Source organism: Sprattus sprattus (genome assembly GCF_963457725.1).
Source record: "Sprattus sprattus genome assembly, chromosome: 4".
Taxonomy (NCBI): Eukaryota; Metazoa; Chordata; class Actinopteri; order Clupeiformes; family Clupeidae; genus Sprattus; species Sprattus sprattus.
The window spans coordinates 29132634-29155133 of record NC_137923.1 but is presented as its reverse complement, the minus strand read 5'-3'; the positions used below and the strand labels follow the sequence as shown (position 1 = coordinate 29155133).

At 47.7% G+C, this 22500-nt stretch overlaps 1 protein-coding gene across 2 annotated transcripts in view; it reads left to right on the top strand.

Annotated features, from left to right (window-relative positions):
- Positions 1–22500, top strand: part of agap3 (ArfGAP with GTPase domain, ankyrin repeat and PH domain 3) — a 138707-nt gene that overhangs the window by 93186 nt on the left and 23021 nt on the right. Inside the window, exons 10-13 of one of the 2 annotated variants that reach the window (XM_080836963.1) lie at positions 546–650; positions 4017–4188; positions 11535–11711; positions 19556–19717. In XM_080836963.1, the coding sequence (XP_080693089.1) occupies positions 546–650; positions 4017–4188; positions 11535–11711; positions 19556–19717 (616 nt within the window). The remainder of the gene's footprint in view (positions 1–545; positions 651–4016; positions 4189–11534; positions 11712–19555; positions 19718–22500) is intronic. The other variant, XM_080836964.1, reaches the window with a different exon arrangement.

Below are 22500 nucleotides of genomic sequence, written 5' to 3'. Positions count from 1 at the left end.
GGGTTTGGAGCCCAACAGGGCTTTGAAGAGGGCAGATCACACTCCCTAATCCAGTGCCGGAGAGGTCTGCGAGAGTTCACCTGCACCACTGTGCCGTAGGCTCCCAGGGTGGCTGCTTTCGGCTCCCCCCGGCGTGGCGGCAGAGGGGCTGACCGTAGGCCATTGAAATGTGAGCGTTAAGATCTGGCTGACTCTGCCGTCGACGGTGGCAACGGTGGCAACAATGAAAATGAGCTTCGCTTGTCGCGTTCTCTCTAGATATGGTGCTGACAGCCGTCAAAACACTACCCAAAAAGCTACCCAAGTCTTTCTGTCTGTAACTCTCTGATATGTTCAGTAAAAGAGTTCAGGGAAATGGACTGGTCATTAATGGCCCATCACTTCTTCTTTAGAGCTCTCTGCCTTCTTTGGTTGATCATAAAATGAGAATACGGTAGATGGAAGGAAGGTGACTGACACCTGGCACCCTGATTGGTTATCATTGGTGTTTTTTTAATGATTGTCTGTGCTAATGACCTTTCTGTATCATCTCATCTTATTTCCAGGGAATCCTTTTAAAGAGGAGTGGGAAATCCCTGAATAAAGAATGGAAGAAGAAATACGTGACCCTCTGTGATAACGGCCTCCTGACCTACCACCCCAGTTTACATGTAAGTCCTCTAATGGCAAATTAAGTAAAAATTAATATTCTTCTCCGCATCTCTGTCTCAATCTCTGTTTCAAAGTAAAGGTCCCTTCACATTTCAAGTGCTACACATATAACAAAATTGCCTTTCACGCTGCCAGCCAATGTTGATGGCCTTGAGAGTTTTATTGGAAATCTGTAGTTCACAGGACAGAATCTGTGTTCAGTTAAAAAGAGGACCTGAATTTAAATATACTTCCTCTGTGTTGAATCTACATTAAAATCTGAGATTTTACATTTAAATATCCATTCTTTCAAGCTTCAGTCAAAAACAAATTGAATGTGATTAATCACAGCAGATTGTGTGAATTTAATTGCTTGACAGCACTTATATATATATCTTTATTTAATTTCAATGTACATGAATGGGTTGAATGTAAGTTTCTTTATTTAAAAGCTGTCTTGCTGCTCTTTGCTGTGCAGCTTCCCTCCACCAACTACAGTACTCAGCGTTTTAGGTGTTAAGAGAAGATATAAAGGTCTAAGCATTTAAAGTTGGTTGTCAATAATTCACATTGCCACTTTAAAAGACAATCTCGCATCTCAACTTGTTGATATACAGTTTGTCAATTCTGTTAAGAACAGATAAGTACTTGTGACTTGTCAGCATTCAGAGAGCTGTTTTAGACAGAGATATGTGAGTGGTAGTTGCTGGAGGCTGCCTCTGGGTTTCCGTGGCGACCCGCTGTGGCCCGCGTTAATGACGGCTACGGGCTCGGCGGGGCCTTTTCACCCCCTCACCATGGCGGCCATCTCGCCCCCACTCCCCCTCTGCCTCGTCCCCTCCAAACTGCTCGCTGCGTGGAGCCCCAGCCTGGCGGCCACTGGGCATCCGTCTCTGCCAGAACCCTGCAGAGCTGCTAATACCTCTTAAATACTCCCAGGACTCCAGCCCGCTCCTGCCTCCGCTTGCTTTCTCTTACCATCACTTGTTCTTCTTCATCTCCCTCTCTTTCCCTCTCTTTTTATCACTCTCTCTCTCTCTCTGTGTTATGGAACTGATAAACACAAACACACTCATACAAACTCCTACATCCGCACCTCAAAAAACCCTCTATCCCCCTGTGTCTCTGTGCCTCAGTCCCCACCGCCTTTCTCCTCATACATTAGTCCCAGACTAGTCGCCATCAGAGTTTAAAGAATGCTTCACATCTAGTGAATCCTGTTACAAATTGGAGCTTGATGTATAGCATGTCATATTCTTAAGTCATGGCAGTAAATACAGAGGATCACCTTAAAATAACCAGATTGACTCCTCTGTCTAAACTGACTTTCTAAGTGGAGGTTGCCTTGTGGAAGTACAGTGTAAGGCCGGCGCTTGCTTCTGCAACGGTGTCACATTGTTGTGTAAATGTACTCATAGCAATTCATGCTCCCTAAAGGCCGGCGCAAAAGGTTACCCGTGTTGCAAAGCAATTCACATAGGTGGAGTTAAGTTGAATTCACGTTAATGTTTTTGTTTATGAGCCAGTCATTTGCTCGGCAGATAGAAAACAGTTTCCTTAACAGAAAGTCTGAAGCTTGAAGTTATTTTCAAACCTTTACTTGGGTAGCACTGTAAATCTGAGCAGACTTCAGAATACATTTTAGTAATCTCATCTCGTAACATTCGTTTCACTTAGCATTGCATGTTTAAACTGTGATAGAAAATACGTTAGCTTAATGCTAACGTATAGGGGAAATTCCATACAGACCGCGCTAGCGAATAGCATATTCATCAAAGTAAACAATTCAAACAAACTTTGATTCATTACAAATGGTTTCGGTTCATTACGGTGGGTTATAGACATCCAGACAGGACGTAGTCAACCGACCAGCAGACCAATCACAGCCTTGCAGGCTGCGAGGCTTCCGTAAATGTTGTGTACATTTTGGCGCAAGTCTAGAAAAATCGCCCGACGCACGCAAGACGTGAAAAGACGCGCAAGGGGCTTGCAAGGGCCTCTTGCGCTTGCGCCTCTGAGCGTAAATTAGGCTTTAGTTTGAGACTTCCCCAGTGCTGTCAGGGAACCCGATCTGTCAAATGTGCAGTCTTAATACAGTAGGAACAGTCGATATGATGGCTGAAGTGAACCTGTGCAACCCATGGGCTTTTCTGGCCTGGCTGTTTCCAAGGAGGAGCAGTGAATGTTTGATGTAAACAGTGAGATGTTTTCATATATGACAGCTGCGCTTTGCTCTGTCCTGATGGATAGGCGTTGGGTGAATTTATGGTGTGTTACTGCAGACACCTGTGGTCCACAGGCAGCGCCGCCTGATAGGCTCAATCCACCCAGGCACAAGGGAGTGTCTGTCAACTGCTGTGTACATGCTACTCCCCTATGAGAGAGCAAACAAGGGACACCGAAACCGAGAGAGAGAGAGAGAGAGATGAAAAGAAAGAGAGAGAGAGACAGAGAGAGAGAGATGAATGAAAGAGAGAGAAAGGGAGAGTGGTAGGGAGATAGAGACAGGGAGAGGTAGGGAGAGAGAGAGAGGTAGGGAGAGAGAGAGACAAAGAGAGAGAGGGAGAGAGAGAGAGAGACAGACAGAGAGAAAGAAAGAAAAAAGAGAGAGAGGGAGTAAGAAGGGCCGAGAGAGACCCTTTTAATTTTGCATTGCAGTCAGCCAAGCCATCCACACAATCACCTTCTGTTAATTCTGCTACATCAATTAAATTGTTTGTAGAAACTAATTGAATGTGGCTTAATCACACATCTTAATAGCTTTCTGCGCTTGGAACTGGCGGTTAATTCCAGCAATAAAGTGAGATGAGAGCGCTCACTGGGTAATTAGCGAGGCTTGTGAAGAAATTAGTGCTTTATGGCATGTCATAAAAAAAAAGCAGAGAGGCTGGTGGGAGATTTCGGAGGCCGAGATCTCCTCTCTCCCGCCTTTTTTTCTGCTGAGCCCCGTGATTTTTTACATCCATTTTCTCCATGTGGGCTTTTGAGACTCAAGTCCACATCCGAATGGCCAGATTTAGATTCCAATTAGACCATTTAGTGTTCACTTTAGTGCCAGTCCCTGCCTCAACATGCCCAGTATGCAGGCACAGGTGAAGAGAAATGAAAGCCTGGTTTTGATCACTTTGAGCTGAGTAGATAGCTGCATGTCATAAAAAGCAATTATTGTCTGTAAATCATGTCAAGATGTGTTTACAAATAATAATCCCCTCGACTGAAATAATCAGGTAATATTTTGATAATCTAACAAGAGATGAATATATTTCTTTATCTACTTTACAAGTGATGGGCTATTCATGACTAGGCTTTCCAGGCTATGCTCCTGGTGTCTCTCTGGAAATGATCAACACAATTAACGGTCTTTTTTTGTGTTTTTTTTGTTCCAGGACTACATGCAGAACATACATGGGAAGGAGATTGACCTGTTGAGGACCACGGTGAAGGTTCCAGGAAAGAGGCCTCCGCGCGCCGTAGCCACCGTCGCCCCCACTGCCAGCCCAAAGACCAACGGCCTGCCCAAGGACCGCAGTGCACTGCAGCTGGGCGTAGGCACGTCGGGTAGGTCCACCATAACCCCAGCTCATGGACAGCGGGTCTGAGGAGTTGCTTTGGGGTCTAGTTTGGCCTTTTTTTGTAATTCTCAGAGCAGCAAGAATTGTGAGTGAAATGAAAACATCTAAAAAACTTTAACTGAGTAAGTGTTCTACAACACATCTCTATCTAGGCCAGTTTTTATGTTTCAGGTTTTCTAAAATGCTTCTAAAATATGTGCATGATTTAAGCCATTGAGCATCAGCTTGGTCCTGCATGTGTCTCAGAATAGAAATCGTTGGCCTGTATCTATGTCACAGTAGTTACACAAGGGGCTTAGGCAAGGGGAAGCTACTAATTGGATTTTGGTGGAGGATTAAGAGTAATTAACAGTAATTAATACTAATCAGCAATCCCTGTCCGGTGGGACCCTGCAGGCAGTGGCAGTGGCAGTGTCTGTAGAAGAGGAAGCAGAACAGGCCTCTCTGGCAGAGAGACTTTTATTTCATCGGGGGGGCAGGGGGGGCTGTTTTGGGCATCATCCAACTCTGCCAGGTCTCCAGGTATGAAGGGGTTAATTAGTCACAAAGAGAGGGACGTCGCGAGATGAGAGTTAAGGACAGGGAGGGACTGCTGCCGAGGGGACCAGCGGTTGGAAGTTGCGCTGGCACTGACAAAGCATTAACCTTCACAAGGAGAAACACCTGCAGATTGGAGCAGAGCGCAGAAGGGACACCCCTGCTCGTCTCTGTACTGGGATCAGTCTTTGGTGCACAGCACCTAAAAGGTTCATTTTAGGGGAATGTTACAGGAAGTAGAGCATCTGTTACAGGACGTAGAGCATCTGTTACAGGACGTAGAGCATCCAGGCTGTGGCATGACTTGTGCTGGGGAGCTGTTTTTTTTTCTCCCTTTCTGGGAGGTGTAGAGATTTAGTGTGAGAAAGAAGTGAACTTGCATGAAGAGTCAGTCCCTGAGGTTTGGAGAGAACAGAGCCTGATCAAGGCTAACAGGATCACCACTGCAGTGTCCAGGTTGATCCTGGTCATTTGCCCACAGCCCCTTGGGTGAATTGCCACAGGTTGGCATTCAAAGCTCCCGGCGGCCCGTTGCTTGTGACCTGCATCCCGTTATTATTATGGTTTTAATTCACTGCAATTCCCCCTTCTCGTCCTCCCGGCCAGAGCCTTTGTTAAGCCCTGTACATGGTCTGCTTCAGCTTTTGCTGTCGGTTCATGGATATGTGAGATTTATTGGCAAGTGGACCTTTTGTGTGGACTGTGGACCCCCCCCCCCCAATCCAACCCACCCCCACCCATATCAGAGAGCCTCGCCAGGGGAAAATTGTGTTAATTTCCACTCCAGAGAGAAAAGGTTTCAGATCCCAGCGGGTGCCTGCCGAGTGGAGGGCCTGCACTTGATTATGCAATCTGATTTTGATTTCATTAGGCATGCAATTGATGAGAGCGAACAAAGGGGTAATTTTTCATTCACAGCGGCCGTCGCTGAGCTCTGTCTTTTCCCTATGCCAGTAATTCATTCACTCCCACCCCCCACCCCTCCAACACCCCACCCCCCCCCCCCACCCCCTTCACCCCTTACACCCTCACAACACACTCTCCCTCTTCCTAAAGACCATTATGATTGCTGGTAGAGACAGAAAAAAGAGAGGGAGGGAGAGGGAGAGGGAGAGAGAAGGGAGGAGGCAAAGAGGAAAGCAAATGAATGAGTGCATGTGTCTGTGAGTAAAAGAGTCTGTCTACATGAGCCTTGATGTAATCCCTCTGCTAAGTACTCAGTGGAACCGTTTTAAATATGATCATTCGGCAGGCGCGCATCCAGTTGTGTCACTCTGCGACAGATCCATAATGCCCCTGCATTAATGGCCCACCCCATCACTTTTAATCAGAGCCGTCCGCACTGGATGGGTGAGGCCTCGTCGAAACGCCTTGCTGGAGCTGTGTGTGTGTGTGTGTGTGTGTGTGTGTCTGTGTGTGTCTGTGTGTGTCTGTGTGTGTCTGTGTGTGTGTGCTGGTGATTTATCTCTGGTATGCAGCAGAAGTTTAGGTGTTGGGTAGATTGCTGGGCTTTCTCTTAGCTCTAACGGGTGCTGATTTCCTGCCCTTGTTATGGTTATTTGACCAGTGACACCCACAAATTAGTTGTACTGAGAAGGATTGGATGGGTTCATCAATAAAGTTGAAAAAACTACTTGTGGCTCAATTTTGAGATTCAGAGAAAGCTGGGCTTAGGCTTTGGGTCATGGGTCAGATGCTGCACTGTGTGTGTGTGTGTGTGTGTGTGTGTGTGTGTGTGTGTGTGTGTGTGTGTGTGTGTGTGTGTGTGTGTGTGTGTGTGTGTGTGTGTGTGTGTGTGTGTGTGTGTGTGTGTGTGTGTGTGTGTGTGTGTGTGTGTGTGTGTGTGTGTGTGTGTGTGAGAGAGAGAGAGAGAACGTGAGTGGGTGTAAAAGTAGCATATGCAGACGTGCTTGCGTGAGTGCTTGAGCGTATCGGCTGGAGTCTTCCTGGCGTATGAAGGAGCATACGAGGAGCCGCCAGATTGAGGGTCTCCGTCCTCAGCTGATGCCGTGCGGCCCCAGGCCACATTAGCATGCAGCCCTCATTATCCCCCCACTTGTATGTAATGGCAGCGTCTCTACAGAAGGGTCAGGCCTCTCTCGGCACGGCTCATCAGCCCTCGAAGGGGAGGGGGTGTGGGGGCAGCCAGAGGAATGACACGCTGACACTGGTCCTTGCTAATCCATCGCCTCCACTTAGTAGCCCTATCGCGTCCACAGCACTCCGCTCTCTCACATACACACATACACAGAACGCACACAAACACAAATATACACTTTTAATAACAACACATTTCCATATGTGAAGTGCTTGTATATAGGTTGGGTGTCTGAAGCAGGTGTTGTTATGGCTGAGATGCAATGGTGTTGTTATGACTGAGATGCAATGAGTTTAGTCTGTGGGTGTTTTGATGGCCTGCCCCTGAAATTCCATATTCAATTCCCCAATTCCTATTCAATCCTCAGTTGATTTCTGATGCGTTGGGGCTTGTAATTAAACCTGTTCGTAACATTAATAGGCTTTACTGTTAGGTTGAGCCCACATTAATGGGCTTTACTGTTAGACTTAGCCCACATAAATGGGCTTTAGGGTTAGACTGAGCCCACATTAATGGGCTTTAGGGTTAGACTGAGTCCACATTAATGGGCTTTAGGGTTAGACTGAGTCCACATTAATGGGCTATAGGGTTAGACTGAGCCCACATTAATGGGCTTTAGGGTTAGACTGAGCCCACATTAATGGGCTATAGGGTGAGACTGAGCCCACATTAATGGGCTATAGGGTTAGGCTGAGCCCACATTAATGGGCTATAGGGTGAGACTGAGCCCACATTAATGGGCTATAGGGTTAGGCTGAGCCCACATTAATGGGCTAAAGGTTTAGGCTGAGCCCACATTAATGGCGGGTAGTACTCTGCCCCCTGTGGCTGTGCCACTCTGCTGCATGTGGCCCTAACCCCCTCAGGCACAGGCAGCACGGCCCGCGGCTCCAGCCCCGCCGCTCAAGCCCCTCTCAGCATGTCCCGCCAATCGATAGAAGTGGCAGGGAACGGATTGTACAGTGCCCTGGCCCGTGCTTGGGGCTGATTATTCCCGCCATTTAATTACATTATCAGCGTTTTTATGCAGAATTGTTCTCGAGGGACTAATTGGCAGAGACATGTTTAATTCATTAATCATTAGCATCAGATTTGACAATTAGAGAAGATTGCAGAATTCTTAACGCAAGTTAAGTTGCCGTGCACTGCTATTTGTTCTTTTCCCAATTCTTGATTTCCTTATTTAATTGTCAAGTACTAGAAGGTATCATTACAAAGTGGAAGTTTTTTCGACCCTTAATATTTTTTTTTTATTTTGTCTGGTTTTTGTTTTTGTTGTAAAATTGTAAAAAAAAAATGTGTCCCGTTGATAACAGCAAACGAGTGTAGGCAGTACATGATTCTCAATCTTTTTGTCTTCTGTTAACCCCTTAAAATGAACAGCTTCATTATTTGTTGCCTTTGGCAGCCTTTTGTTGCTTGTGTGTGGGCTGGGTTGGCGTTGTGATTGTTGAATGTTGAATGCCTTCACAGTTGCATGCATGTGTGAAATAGCTTTCAGAAGTGTCATTTTCATGATAAAAAAGTGGTGGTGCTGCTGCATTCATTCACTGGGGTGTTGACACGGGTGGGATGAGTGATATTTGATGGTTGTTGATGACTATGTGCTATGCCTATGTATTACAGCACAACCGAAAAGTCAGTTCCCTCAGAATCAGAAGAGTATTTATTGTAAGTAGGTTTACGCTCTGGTGTATAGGTGCATACAGTGAACATAAAACATATATAAGCTTGTCTTAACACAATAAGTACTACACATAACATACAACCTAAAAACACGCTAAGTACTACACATGAGAGAAGTACCAATACACATAGTGATTAATATGAAACGATAGTCCTCTTTTTATTATATTGAATTCCTATGTGAAGTTCACAATCAAGCAACATGATTGATGTAAAAACAAGCTATTTCTTTTTTTAATTTCGAGTTATTCAGGTCAGTTCCAGGTTGGCTGGGTCAAGGTCTTTGTGAAATAAACATTTCTTAAATACTTAATTTTCTCTCACCAGCACAAACATCGATGCATTATTGTCTCTTAGGCTTCTGCTTCCCTCTTTGCATAATTCCATTTGCCTATAACTATGTCTTTCTCTCTCTTTCTCTCTCTCTCCCTCTCTCCCTCTCTCTCTCTCTTTCTCTCTCTCTCTCTCTCTCGCTATCTCTCCCTCTCTCTCTCTCTTCTCTCTCTCTCTCCCTCTCTCTCTCTCTCTCTCTCGCTTCATGTTTAATGTGTTGTTTTCCTGGAGCTCCCCCCTGCCCCTCCCCCTGTTGTACTGATTTGAGGTTGCTAATTTAGCGCTCGCTCCACAGCACGACGCCGCAGCTCTCTCCCCCCTCGCTGTGACGGAGCGCCTACCCCTATGGGGAATGAAAGATTAATATTCCCGGGCCCAACAAGATAATTACTGATACTAATTAGACATGATCATGTGAATTTGCCACACTTATTACTCTCGCTAATGGCTGGGACACATTATCCTTACAAGAGTGTTGCTTGGTTTACCTAACTGGGCCGCTCACGGTTATTAGCCAGAATTAACTTGATAAAAATCTCAAGTGACAATGTGACAAAAATCTCAATTAATTACAAGAGTGCAAAAAAATGTAAAATAAAAGAAGACGACGACAGCTTGTTTTTTTTGGGGAATTAAGATATCATGATGTTTTTTTTTTTTATCTCACTTAGTGAGTTGTAAAGACTATGCACAAGCTTAGGCTTTCATGTAATTATTTCTTAGATAAATATCATCAGATCTTAGAGCGTATCCAGCAGGAATACTGTAATTATGCACGAGGATGCAGCCTGAGGAAAGACACTTAGCATGTTAGCCTGTTAGAAATGAAGACTAAACATATAAACTGTAGCCTATCAGTCGTACTAGAGGGAGTCTGAATACAGGGTGCAGCACCCCTAGACTTGTCTCTCTGGGAGATTCTGAATACAGGGTGCAGCACCCCTAGACTCATCTCTCTGGGAGATTCTGAATACAGGGTGCAGCACCCCTAGACTCGTCTCTCTGGGAGATTCTGAATACAGGGTGCAGCACCCTAGACTCGTCTCTCTGGGAGATTCTGAATACAGGGTGCAGCACCCCTAGACTCGTCTCTCTGGGAGACTCTGAATACAGGGTGCAGCACCCCTAGACTCATCTCTGTGGGAGACTCTATACAGGGTGCAGCACCCCTAGACTCATCTCTGTGGGAGACTCTATACAGGGTGCAGCACCCCTAGACTCATCTCTGTGGGAGACTCTATACAGGGTGCAGCACCCCTAGACCCGTCTCTCTGGTGCACTTACAAGCCATTTATACTCAACTACAAACCTCTGGCAGGGTAGTTGTGTATTGCTCAATTTAAAACGCTCACAAGAAAAAGTATTCCATATCCACTTGTCATCGTTTCAAGCATGAACACTGTATTCTTGTTTATTTTTTTAAAAGTTTTTTTTGCATGTGTGCATTGTTTAAGCACAAAACGGAAATCTATGTGAATATGCAGAGGCAAACATGCCCGTCAGACAACCACAGCACATCCATCACAGGCGTGGCCTTGTTGTGCTTTCTGCTCGCTTGATTTATGGCTGCATGACGCGCCATCCTGTATGAGAGACACTTTCACAGTGACAATTCAGTGACAATTAAAACTCGGGACAATTTAGAAATCTTATGAAGTGTGGCTTGTGAAGTCTGTATGTTTTTTTGAGGGGGGGGGGGGTTAACGGGCAAACCAGAAACGGGGGGAGCAAGGACCCCACACGGCACAGCCGGGCCATGAATTAATAAAAGGCGACGGGCGTCCGCGGCGCTGCCTGATTGGGAGGCAGGGAGAGAGCAACAGCCGCCGCCAGGAGAGATGGATGGCGGCAGTCAGAGGGATGAGGCGAGCTAATTACCGTTCAGAGTGTATCTTGTTAATTAAGGGCTAATTAGAGGCAGACACAGAGAAGGAGGGGGAGATTGAGGGAGGGAGGGAGGGAGGGAGGGAGGGGAAGGGTTGCTAGTGGAGGACTGAGAGAGGAGGAGGGGTGCTTTACACATGTAGCAAGCGAAGACGAACACAAAAAGAGGGTGATGGCCCTGTGGTGGCAGAAAGACTGTGTGCAGGAGAGAGGCTAGTGTGACAGAGGCTAAGAGCTGCTGTAGCAGAGGACGTGTACACAGACATAAGGACAGCTTTGCTTTGCATGCTTGATACTTATGTAGGATCATCCTTTAGTTGAAACAATGGCAGTATGTTGGTTTCTTTGGGATTATGCATGAGATCAATATAATCAACCACGGTATACCCTTCACAATATTCCTTTGGCAGTATAACAGATCTAAAGTTTAAGTCATTTTTAATGTGTTTGTCATCAGATCAAACATTTATATTATGAAATGCTTTTAACACATTATCATATTTTTCAGTGAGCTTTCTTTCCGTCACGAAATAAATCACATCTGGCAATCTTCAGACCTCCTCTGAGTTTCTTAAAAAAGATCCTTCAGTTCTGTCTAAAATTTGAAATAATTCCAATTTTAAGATGTCTGATAATGACATTTATATATTGTAAATGAAACAGAGCTGATGACAGCTCTCGACATTTTACCTGATATTTATGATTGATGTTTAATGTGTTTATAATATAGTTCGGAGCAGCCTTATCAATACACATTGTAATCTAACTCTCTCTCTCTCTCTCTCCTCCCTCAGGTGCTCCCCACTCAAACAGCAGTACTTCTCTGCAGTCGGAGCGTTCCGTCAGCGGTGCGGGGCTGCCGGGCTTCGGCGGCAGTAAGGACGGAATGCACCAGCGCTCCTTCTCCGTGTCCAGTGCTGAGCAGTGGAGCGAGGCCGTCATCAACACCAGCATCACCAGCAGCGGCGCCGGTAAGAGCCGAGGCCACACTGAGCCCATTCACCTCAGCCTGCAGGGGTGCACGTCCTGCCCTGCCCTGCTCGCATGTCCACACACAGGTCTAACCCTAACCCTCCAGCCCTGCCCTGCCCTGTTTGCGTGTCCACACACACGTATGTGGCAGATGTGGATAAAGCTGCTCTTAGATTTTAGAAAATGCCTCTCGGTTTGTAAAGTTGAATTTTGAAATGTTCCTTCTCATCAGCGCTGCAGGCAGACCAAGCGGCTAGACTGTAGACACTGAGCGCCATGCCCAATAAGGGACGGTGTGGAGGACCAGTTCACAGAATCATAAAGCGCTACATTTGATGCATGAAATTTAAACTCCCATTTATTCAGCTATTTGGCAATTGATTTCATCCAAAGGTGGAATGGAGAGCTTGCTTACATGTGGCTTATAGCGCATTGTACTGCTACTCTTCTCTATTGGACCTGTGGCGACTGGCATTCATGATGTTAGGCAGGTTTTCTCTGACACCCAAGCCCACACCTCTCCCCCCTCGAGTGCGTTTAGTCTACATGGGATAGTACCCACACCTCTCCCCCCTCGAGTGCGTTTAGTCTACATGGGATAGTACCCACACCTCTCCCCCCTCGAGTGCGTTTAGTCTACATGGGATAGTACCCACACCTCTCCCCCCTCGAGTGCGTTTAGTCTACATGGGATAGTACCCACACCTCTCCCCCCTCGAGTGCGTTTAGTCTGGATGGGATAGTATCCGCTTCTGGCACAGCCATCCTAATCACACTAATTCACTAATTACGGCTCAGGTCACTCACATCATTTCATGGTATCATCATTAACAGTCTCAAAGAATGCGGGCAGCAGGAAGGTCGTCACACACACACACACACGCACACACACACACTCACACTCACACTCATGTCCACTGTTTGCGTCCTCCCTCCCTGGCCTGTCAGAGAGCGCACTTGACTGAAGTCAAATAATACATCCACGGGGCGTAACGGCGACTTCAAACCCCCACCCACCCCCACCCCCAGTCCACCCCCCCACCCTCCTGCATCGGAGAAATGAATGCTTTTCGGGGGCAACATTCATCACCGGTTATTTCCCTCTCTTTGCCGGCTGGCAGTAAAAAAGCACTTAAATGCACATCAACAGAATAACAGTCATTTCCATGCATGTTTGCACTCTCGTGGTTCTCATTAGTGTCGAGCGCCGGCGCCCCCTCCCTCTCTTTTCCACTCTTTCTCCATCTCGTCCCCCTCTCTGTCTCTCTATCTCTCTTTCTCTCGCTCACCATCTTTTCCCCCTTCTCTGTCTCTCTCTCCCTCTCTCTCTCTCTCTCATCTCTATCCCTCTCTCCCTCTCTCTCTATCTCTCTCCCTCTTTCTTATCTTTATCTCTCTCTCTCTCTCTCTCTCTCTCTCTCTCTCTCTCTCTCTACTGCTCTCTCGCCTTCTATATTATGGTCCCAGGGGCCCTGCTAGTTTAAAGAGTCTCTCCGCTTGCTCTCTTTTTCTCTCTCTTTTTTTCGGGTTATTTTCCGAGCGTCGCTGGAGGCCCCCTGCGTTCAGCCCTGTGGTGCTGCAGACGACTACACCACACACACACACACACACACACACACACACACACACACACACACACACACACACACACACACACACACACACACACACCTCCCCCTCATTTGGATGTGTCGAACAATCAATTTTCACAGAGGCCACCGCCTCCACTGCCATCACCATCGCCCTCTACCCCCTTGCCATCAGTCCCCACGCCCCAAAGCAGAATTACTCCCACTGTCAGTGCCCTTAGAATGAGGTGTGTGTGTGTGTGTGTGTGTGTGTGTGTGTGTGTGTGTGTGTGTCTGCGTGTGTTTGTGTGTGTGTGTGTGTGCATGTTTGTATGAAGGAGAGGGAGCGGGATAGATACAGAGAGCTCTGTCAAACAGATGACGGGGGCCCGCATACCCATGTCAGTCTCCAAGTAATCACACACACACACACACACACACACACACACACACACACACACACACACACACACACACACACACACACACACACACATTTGTTTTGGGATATTTGACATTTGGAGCTTTGTATGTCCTGAAGGTATGTCACAGACAGTTGAGAGGGCGTGCAATGGGACAAGGCCATTACAGCCTTGTACTTGTACCATTACAGCCAAATACTTATTTGATTTGAACTAAACTCCACCTCTTTTTGGCCACATCTATGCGATCAAGTGCAAATGAATGCAATTAAGATCACTTTGCTTTTTAAGAATAATACAATATGAATACGATCAGTACAGAGGATTATGTGTATAAAACAAAAAGCAACACACATTTAAGTGTTTGTTACACGTTGATATAGGCCATTAAGTCCTTTTCACATATGTTGTATATTTTTCCATTTGTTTTATTAATTACTTTTATGTATAATTATATATTATGTATATATGTTAGGTTTTGTAACTATACATGCTTAAAGAGTTAAATGAGCTGCAGAACAGAGTAAGAGAGCTGTTTACATGATAAAGTATGTCATTGGGATTTTGTAATTGATGCAGCAGCTTAGGCTAATAACCCATGTGTGTTTTACAGCTTCATGACACTTTCCGTAGTATCGTCTGTTTAAAACATGCTGTTAATGTGGATGATAGTAATCCTTATAATAAGAAGAAAGCAATTCATTTCCGCTAAATACCTTAACTATAACTTGGTCAGAGTAAGTTCGTATTACAGTATTACAACGTATTGTTTTTTTAATATACTATATAGCTGGTGCTGTTTATGTACACAACCTACATTGACCTTTACTCTGCCTCCCAGATTAAAATGAGCCATGTCTTCAGCTGAGCCCTAGTCTGCACATTATCCTTGGTGAAGGTTGCAGGTTAACATAAAATGTCTCTTAAATGCAGGAAGAGACAAAGGAGGGCAGATTGATGAGGCTGTCAGAAGTAAACCGCACCTTAGCCCCAGAACCGCTCCCGTGTTACTTAAGGTCTGTCCTCATTTGTAAGACATTGGTGGAATAGCTGGAGCTGAGACAGCGACGTCTCGTGAATATTGAACATGGGTTCTGATTAAATCTGTGTCCCCGGTTGTCATCAGCAGAGTGACTCCTCTTCATCTGAGTCCAAACGGCACGCTGATTTAAAGGCTCGTCTGCGTCCGTGTGTCATTGGAAAGCAGAGTGCAGGCTTGTGTCCTAGAACTTTCACCTTAAGTGACGAGAGTATGGCTTAAAAACAAACACTAAATCAGGACTTTTTTGGAGTCATTTGGAGCTGTTTGTGTGTATGTTTGAGAAGTGTGTGCGTGTGTGTGTGCATGTGTGTGTTTCGTGTGAGTTTGTGGCACATGTTTGTATTTGTATATGTGTGTGTGTGTGTGTGTGTGTGTGTGTGTGGTATATTCAATTCAATTTTTATTTTAATTTATGTGTGTATATTTGTGACAGTGTGGGTTTATATGTGTGTGTGTGTGTGTGTGCGTGTGTGTGTGTGTGGTATATGTGTATATTTGCATGGGTGCGTGTATGTGTGGGGTATATGTGTATATTTGCGTTGATGTGTGTACGTGTGGTAAATCGGGCAGCACACGTGTGTGTAACCTTCCCCCTGCAGCACGCGGTGAGCAAGCGCCTGTGCGAGAGGGAGTTTGATTTCCTCGCCTGGCCATAATGAAGTTTGACATTTGGTTTGGAGTGAGCAGCAGCGTGCGATCCTGGCCTTGATTAGGGTGCTCTAATTGACGATAATAAGGAGGAGGTGGTGATTGTTTCAGGTTTCTTTTTCTCTCTACTCTTGCCATTAATTGCAGCCGTTGCCTTTGATTAGGGATCGGGGCCCGACTCGCTGTGTCAAGGGGGCTCCGTCAGAATCACTGCACCCGCTCACTGCACCCGCTGCTTCTGGAATTACACTGAAATGAAATGGATCTCTTGCCCTCTCTCTCTCTCTCTCTCTCTTGCCCTCTTTCTCTCTCTCACGCTCCCTTCCTCTTTCCTTCCCCCTCTCAATCTTCAATTGCTCAAAAAGTTAAGCGAACCCAGAAATGAGTTGGCTTTCGCACCACGCCTCCCCCTCCCCCCAACCCCTCCTCTCGCCCTCCAGTCTTCATCATGAGGCAGGTTTCAATGTGTCGGCTCCCGTGGAGGTTGTAATGTGCGCTAATCACAGGTTAGCCTGATACCTGTTTTTTCTGCTGTGCTGAAGAGCCGCGGCTCAGATCCTATGCGTGTGCTTTATTACAGCCCTCACTCCTCTAGAGCCGCCGCACTCCTAACAAGCTGCTTCTAGCGACCAGAGAGACTGGCCCTTCACCTCGGCCTGAGCGTGTACCGCCGGCCACCAGGGTTTCCTCACCAGTATGGATGCTTAATTAAGGCCTTTTGGGAGGTAGTTCAATGAGGAGTGACTGGCCTCGTGTTAAAGGGACAAGGAGATATATCGCCTCAGACGGGAGGCCTGGACTAAGTGGCTCTTCCACATGTGCTGCAGGTTCACCCAGACATGAGTACAGTCCGGGGATCCCAAATAGACTCTCTCCCTCCCTCCCTGTCTCTCTTCCTCCCTGTCTCCCTGCCTGTCTCTCTGCCTCCCTGTCTCTCTTCCTCCCTGTCTCCCTGCCTGTCTCTCTGCCTCCCTGTCTCTCTCCCTCCCTCCCTGTCTCTCTGCCTCCTTTCCTGTCTCTTTCCCTCTGTCTGTCTGCCTCCCTGTCTCTCTCCCTCCCTGTCTCCCTGGCTCTCTGCCTGTCTCTCTGCCTCCCTCCCTGTTTTTCTGCCTCTCTGCCTCCCTGTCTCTCTGTCTCTCTGCCTCCCTGTCTCTCCCTCTCTGTCTCCCTGTCTCCCTGCCTCTCTGCCTGTCTCTCTGCCTCCCTCCCTGTTTTTCTGCCTCTCTGCCTCCCTGTCTCTCTCCCTATCTGCCTCTGTCTCTCTGCCTCCCTGTCTCTCTCCCTCTCTGCCTCTGTCTCTCTGCCTCCCTGTCTCTCCCTCTCTGTCTCTCTGCCTCCCTCTCTCTCTCCCTCTCTGACTCTCTGCCTCCCTCACTGTCTCTCTCCCTCCCTGTCTCTCTCCCTCCCTGTCTCTCTGCCTCCCTGTCTGTCTCCCTCTCTGTCTCTCTCTCCCTCTCTCTCTCCCTCTCTGTCTCTCTGCCTCCCTCTCTCTCTCCCTCTCTGACTCTCTGCCTCCCTCCCTGTCTCTCTCCCTCCCTGTCTCTCTGCCTCCCTGTCTCTCTCCCTCTCTGACTCTCTGCCTCCCTCACTGTCTCTCTCCCTCCCTGTCTCTCTCCCTCCCTGTCTCTCTGCCTCCCTGTCTCTCTCCCTCACTGTCTCTCTGCCTCCCTGTCTCTGCGTCTGTCTCTCTGCCTCCCTCCCTGTCTCTCTGCCTCCCTGTATCTCTCGATGAGGAGCCCTGGGCGGGAGTGGGAGTGGTGACGGTTAGGTTATCCCTCTCCATCTCGACGTTAATCTAAGTAGCGGGGCCATTAGAATGCTTTATGAGCTTGGGGCTCCACGGGCGTTTTCGGGCAGGGCCAGCATGGCCCCTTTAACCTCTGCCAGAGCCCCCACAATGGCTCTGCTGTCAGGGAACAGGTTTCAGCCTGGTCCCGGCCCTGCCTCACCATACGGAGGGAGGAGGAGGCGCGAGGAGGGGGTGGGGGTAGAGGGTGGTAGTGGTCGGGGTGGGGGAGGGTCTGAAGCTGCTCAGGAGGAGCCCCCTCTGCCCCCAGCTGTCTCCGGCAGCTAATGATTGGTCCCGGGGGGGCTGTTGGGAGAGGAGTCGAGCAAATTGAAACAGACGCTCCTGCCGTCGCCGTGACTATGTGTGTGGCAGCTGTGGGCTGTGCCGTGCCACTCAAAAAACGGCAGAAGCGTTTAGCCGCGTTTAGGAGTCATGAATTTCAATGATGAGCGTGGAATTTAAATTTTGCACTCAGCATCAGTTGTACAAGCAGGGTTAGAACCTATAGTAACCGAACTTTATAATAATCAGGAGGATAAAACTGGTGATGATGGTGCTTGTAATAGAAAATAAGGACAAGGATAAGCTCAATACCACAGTATTTTAATACTATAATGATAACAGCAACAATATAAGAGTCATGGTGTTGAAGAAAATGTACTGCAGTTTTACGGCTTTTTCAAATTTAGTATTTTAATAATATCCCTCCACCCAATACTGTACTCTCATCGCTGCACCGTCATTTCCAAAATATCTCATTTGTGCTATACTTACTGTGTCCTTTTGATAATCCCCACAGATTTGAGATGAATTTAGATGGCCGTTTTAGATTCGTGTGTGTGTGTGTGTGTGTGTGTGTGTGTGTGTGTGTGTGTGTGTGTGTGTGTGTGTGTGTGTGTGTGTGTGTGTGTGTGTGTGTGTGTGTGTGTGTGTGTGTGTGTGTGTGTGTGTGTGTGTGTGTGTGTGTGTGTGTGTGTGTGTGTGTGTGTGTTCAGGAAAAAGGAAACTTGCATCTAGAGTGTGCTGTATGTGATAGGAAGGGTGAGAGTGAGTGAGTGAGTGTGTGTGTGTGTCATACTGGCTGGCGCTAGCCCACGCACCAAGCTTTAGCGCCCAGAGCTAGTCACGTCGCAGCAGAGCCAGGCACTTCAGCATCCTCCAGCCTCCCGCTGTGCCCATCTCCCAGTCCTTAAAGACCGCTACCGCTCCCCAAAGGTAATGACCAAATTAGGCCTGATGTTGTACACTGGCTAATGGCCGTGGATGCCATTAGGATATTTGTGAGTTTGCTAGCAGTGTGGCAGACGTCGTTCCCTGAGCTCCCCCTGTCCCCCGGTCTCCCCCCACCCCCGTACACGCACACAGACTTACCCCCCCCCCCCCCCCCCCCCCCTGTACACACACGCAGACATTCTCCCCGGGCCCATCGCGATGAATGCAGTTTACCACTCTACAATGAGCTTTTGATGCCAAGACAATGGAGGAGTCTGCCAGAACCACCAACATGCTAGGAGTGTGTGTGTGTGTGTGTGTGTGAGAAAGGAGGGAGCAATATGGCCCTGGGGGGGGTGGTGGGGGGGCGTTGGTAATGGTGTCCAGAGGGGACAGGAAAGTGATGTCCAAGTGTCAGGATGAGGTGGGAGGCAGAAAAATGCCCTATCCTCACTGTGCTGACAGCACACACACACACACACACACCTCCATTCACCCCCACCCCCAGTGAGAGGGAACAGGTTAATGTCACATTTATAAAATCACATTACAAGAAACCAAACGTCCATTAGGGCTTCTGTCAGTCTGCAGTTTTCCTATGGAAAGCTCCAGCCCTGGGCTACCCTAAATGGCCTTCTATTACCCCCACCCCACTCACCCTCTCTCCCCCTGACTGCGTCTGTGCCCTGGGCACATCTTAACTCCACTCGTTCGCCGCGTACCGGTCTACCTCCGTCCCTTATTTGAGCATCGGCCTCTCGTGCAGCGCGTCAGTCAAGTGGACGATATGAAGCACATCGTTAGATTGGGAGCAGAGTTTTATGTGGGGGGTCGATGTGAAGTAGACTTTGGATTTAAGCTTAGCAGTTAGAAACGGTGCCAGGCTGTCATTGTCATTGACATTGATGCTGGCTTAGATAGAGATGCATTTCCAGTCCCACTGAGGATGCCACAAGGGTGTGGGGATGTTAGGGTGTCACAAGCTGGCATGAAAATGAAGCGCTGGCTCAAAGTAATTGAAAAATCAGTGTTTGCTGATCATGGTTTCTCAAATGAGTAACACTGAGTAGGTCAGAATGGTGAACAGTCATGGAACATTCCAGAAAATCTCTTCACCTAACTGAGTGTCTATCTGTCTGTCTGTCCCTCTCTCTACCCCTAGCCAATGGGATGGCAGACCCGCTGTCCTGCAGCCCTGGGATTGGCAGTGCCACCAGTCCCAAACTGGAGCCGCCTCCATCGCCTCACGCCAACCGCAAGAAGCACCGGCGGAAAAAGAGCACGGGCATCACCAAACCAGACGGGATGTCTACTGGAAATGAGGGTAGGTGAACGTCAGTGCAAGAGAATCACACAAGCTAGGGTCCAGCGTACCCTATGCATTTACATTTTGTCATTTAGCAGACTCTTTTGTCCAAAGCGACGTACAAGGGAGATGCATATTCCTATTCATATTCACTTCCTTGGGAACTTGTGTAGTTTTATCCTAAAATAAGAAGTTCATGGGAACGTGATGTGAAAACATCCTTAACACTTAGGAGATGTTCTACAAAGAAAATGTACTTAATTATTCACATACTTTCAGATACTTACCCAGACATTCTCTACAAAAGGTCCACAGTCCAGATCTGGAGGGCCTGGCAGGTTTCATTCTGGCACAGTGAACTCCATGTCCTTGCCCCCCAGGCCTATTGGCGGTCATAAGTCAACAAACACTCAAAATAACACAATAGAGAGCAAGACCATCAGGAGAATCACCTTAGAAGAGACAATGGGCATGTGTCACTCTTATTGATGCCTATTATCCATCATGTTGATAGATTGTTGTCATTCGGTGACAGTCAGGTCTCATGCCCTCAGAGAAGTGTCCGTTTGTCTTTCACAAGGCCAGCCAATTAAAGCACACTATTCATCATCACCACTGTGATAACCACTCTTAATTGGCTGGAGGATCCACCATCACTTTCGTCTCGCCCCCTAAGGCTGTGTGTAGTGCTCAAGCTTATCATTTTGTAATTATCCAGTCCATAATTTGTGTGTGGTTTTATTTCACTTTGTAAATGGTGTATGGATGCCTGGTGCAGTGAAATCAATGCAGCACAAGTGCACTAGCCGCCAGGCTAACCCATTTCTCATGCCTTGTGATAATGTTCCGGCGACCTGCTACACCTTGGGCTGTCCCACAAACTCTGGCTCTCCGTGCAGTGAGCCGATCTTGGTGTCATGATGTTATAGTATTTAGCCGTCTTCACCAGACGGAGTGGTAGGCGGCGGCACACATGGGACACCGATCAGCCCTGCTCAAGACATTTTGAAAATCTCCAGGGAAAACTGCGATTGCATTGCGTTGCATTGGTGCTCTTGCACTGGTGGCCATCTGAATGGGCGTCTGCTGGGCGCTGGGAGTGAGTGATGGTGAGCATTAGAGGCTCGAGGGAACGGGGGGCTTCTGAGTGGATTCTCATCACCACACTGTGTCAAGGAATCAACTGAAAAGGCTTCTAGAGGGACTAGAGATGCTAAAAGCACCGCCCCCCCTCAACATTAGTTCTGACCCATTTAGCTTGCAATAATTGACGTTCATCAACGGCTTGGTGTCCTGCTCCAGTCCGCAGTCCAAGATGGAGAGAAAAGAAAGAGAGAGAGAGAGGGAGGGAGAGAGAGAACGAGAGAGGGGGGGGGGGGGGGCAGTGTAGAGGAGACTGTCAGCAGCTGGCTTTCAAAGGAAAAAAGAAGAGTGGTGAAAAGTTAGGTGTTCCATCAGGAGGCGTATGGTTTCCTGTGGGCTTCCTCCTCCCTGTCTGAAATGTTCCATTAGTGGCTGCACGTCTGTTCTGCCACACGCCTCCAGAATACAGACATATCGCTTAAATATCCGAGTCGCTCAAGTACAGCAGCCAGGTGGGATCAGGGAAAGTGAAGGTGGAAGGAGGGAGCGAGGGAGGCAAATGGAGGGAGAGAGAGAAGGAGAGAGAGGTGGGATCCTTGAATAAATTGCTATCAGTTTATCTCATTTACGGGGCAATCAGAGCACCCGGACGCTGGCAGAAATTGAATTTTAGTTGTTCTGAAGCATCATAAATCAAGTGAGCTGTAGCTCTTTTTTTTGCGCTACAGGAACCTTTTTATTTATTTATTTGTTTTCCAAGTCCAAGTTGGTAGCTATCTTTGTATGCCAAGGGACCATCTAGAGAGCTTCTGCTAAGCTGTTCCCCTGTACACAGCCGCGTCTCAACCCGAAAAGGTCAAAGTGAAAGTCATGACCGTTTACAGACTGTAAGTGAGCAGCCACACCTCGAAACCTAACCTTAATGTGAGCAGTTGTGAGATCTCCCCCTGCCTCTGCTAGAGTCTTGTGTACAGTGATTTTTAAATTAATTTCATCCACCCCCTGTCAATTACAGTCATTTTCCTTTTAACAACCACTCTCTGAACAGATCATAGGTGTCATGGATCATGGACATGGACATAGGTGTCACTTCTCCCTCTTCATCATAACACGTGAGGCCCAAGTCTGGCACATGGCAGACGCTCCCTAATGCCTACCGCACCGTCAGAGCTGCTGGCTGCATGTAATGAACTTCTCATGTGCTTAAAGAATGATGCAGGGCACGCGGTGCGACGACTGACAGGCCCGTAATGTTTTTCTCAGCAGCCGCCCCGCAACAGGGCTCTGTGTGTGTGCGCGCCGTGCCGTTAAAAAACCCACTGGAAGAATCGATGGCCGATAAACAGTTCTGTTCTGGGGGAGCCCCCTCTGATTAATGCAGTCTGTCAGGGAGCGTCACTAAATGCATCTGTTTGGCGAGGAGAAACTGAGACAGAGACAGAGAGAGAGGGAGACAGAGAGAGAGGGAGACAGAGAGAGAGGGAGACAGAGAGAGAGGGAGACAGAGAGAGAGGGAGACACAGAGAGAGAGAGAGAGAGAGAGAGGGAGACAGAGAGAGAGGGAGACAGAGAGAGAGGGAGACAGAGAGAGAGGGAGACAGAGAGAGAGGGAGACAGAGAGAGAGGGAGACAGAGAGAGAGGGAGACAGAGAGAGAGAGAGAGAGGGAGACAGAGAGAGAGGGAGACAGAGAGAGAGGGAGAAAGGGAGAGAGAGAGG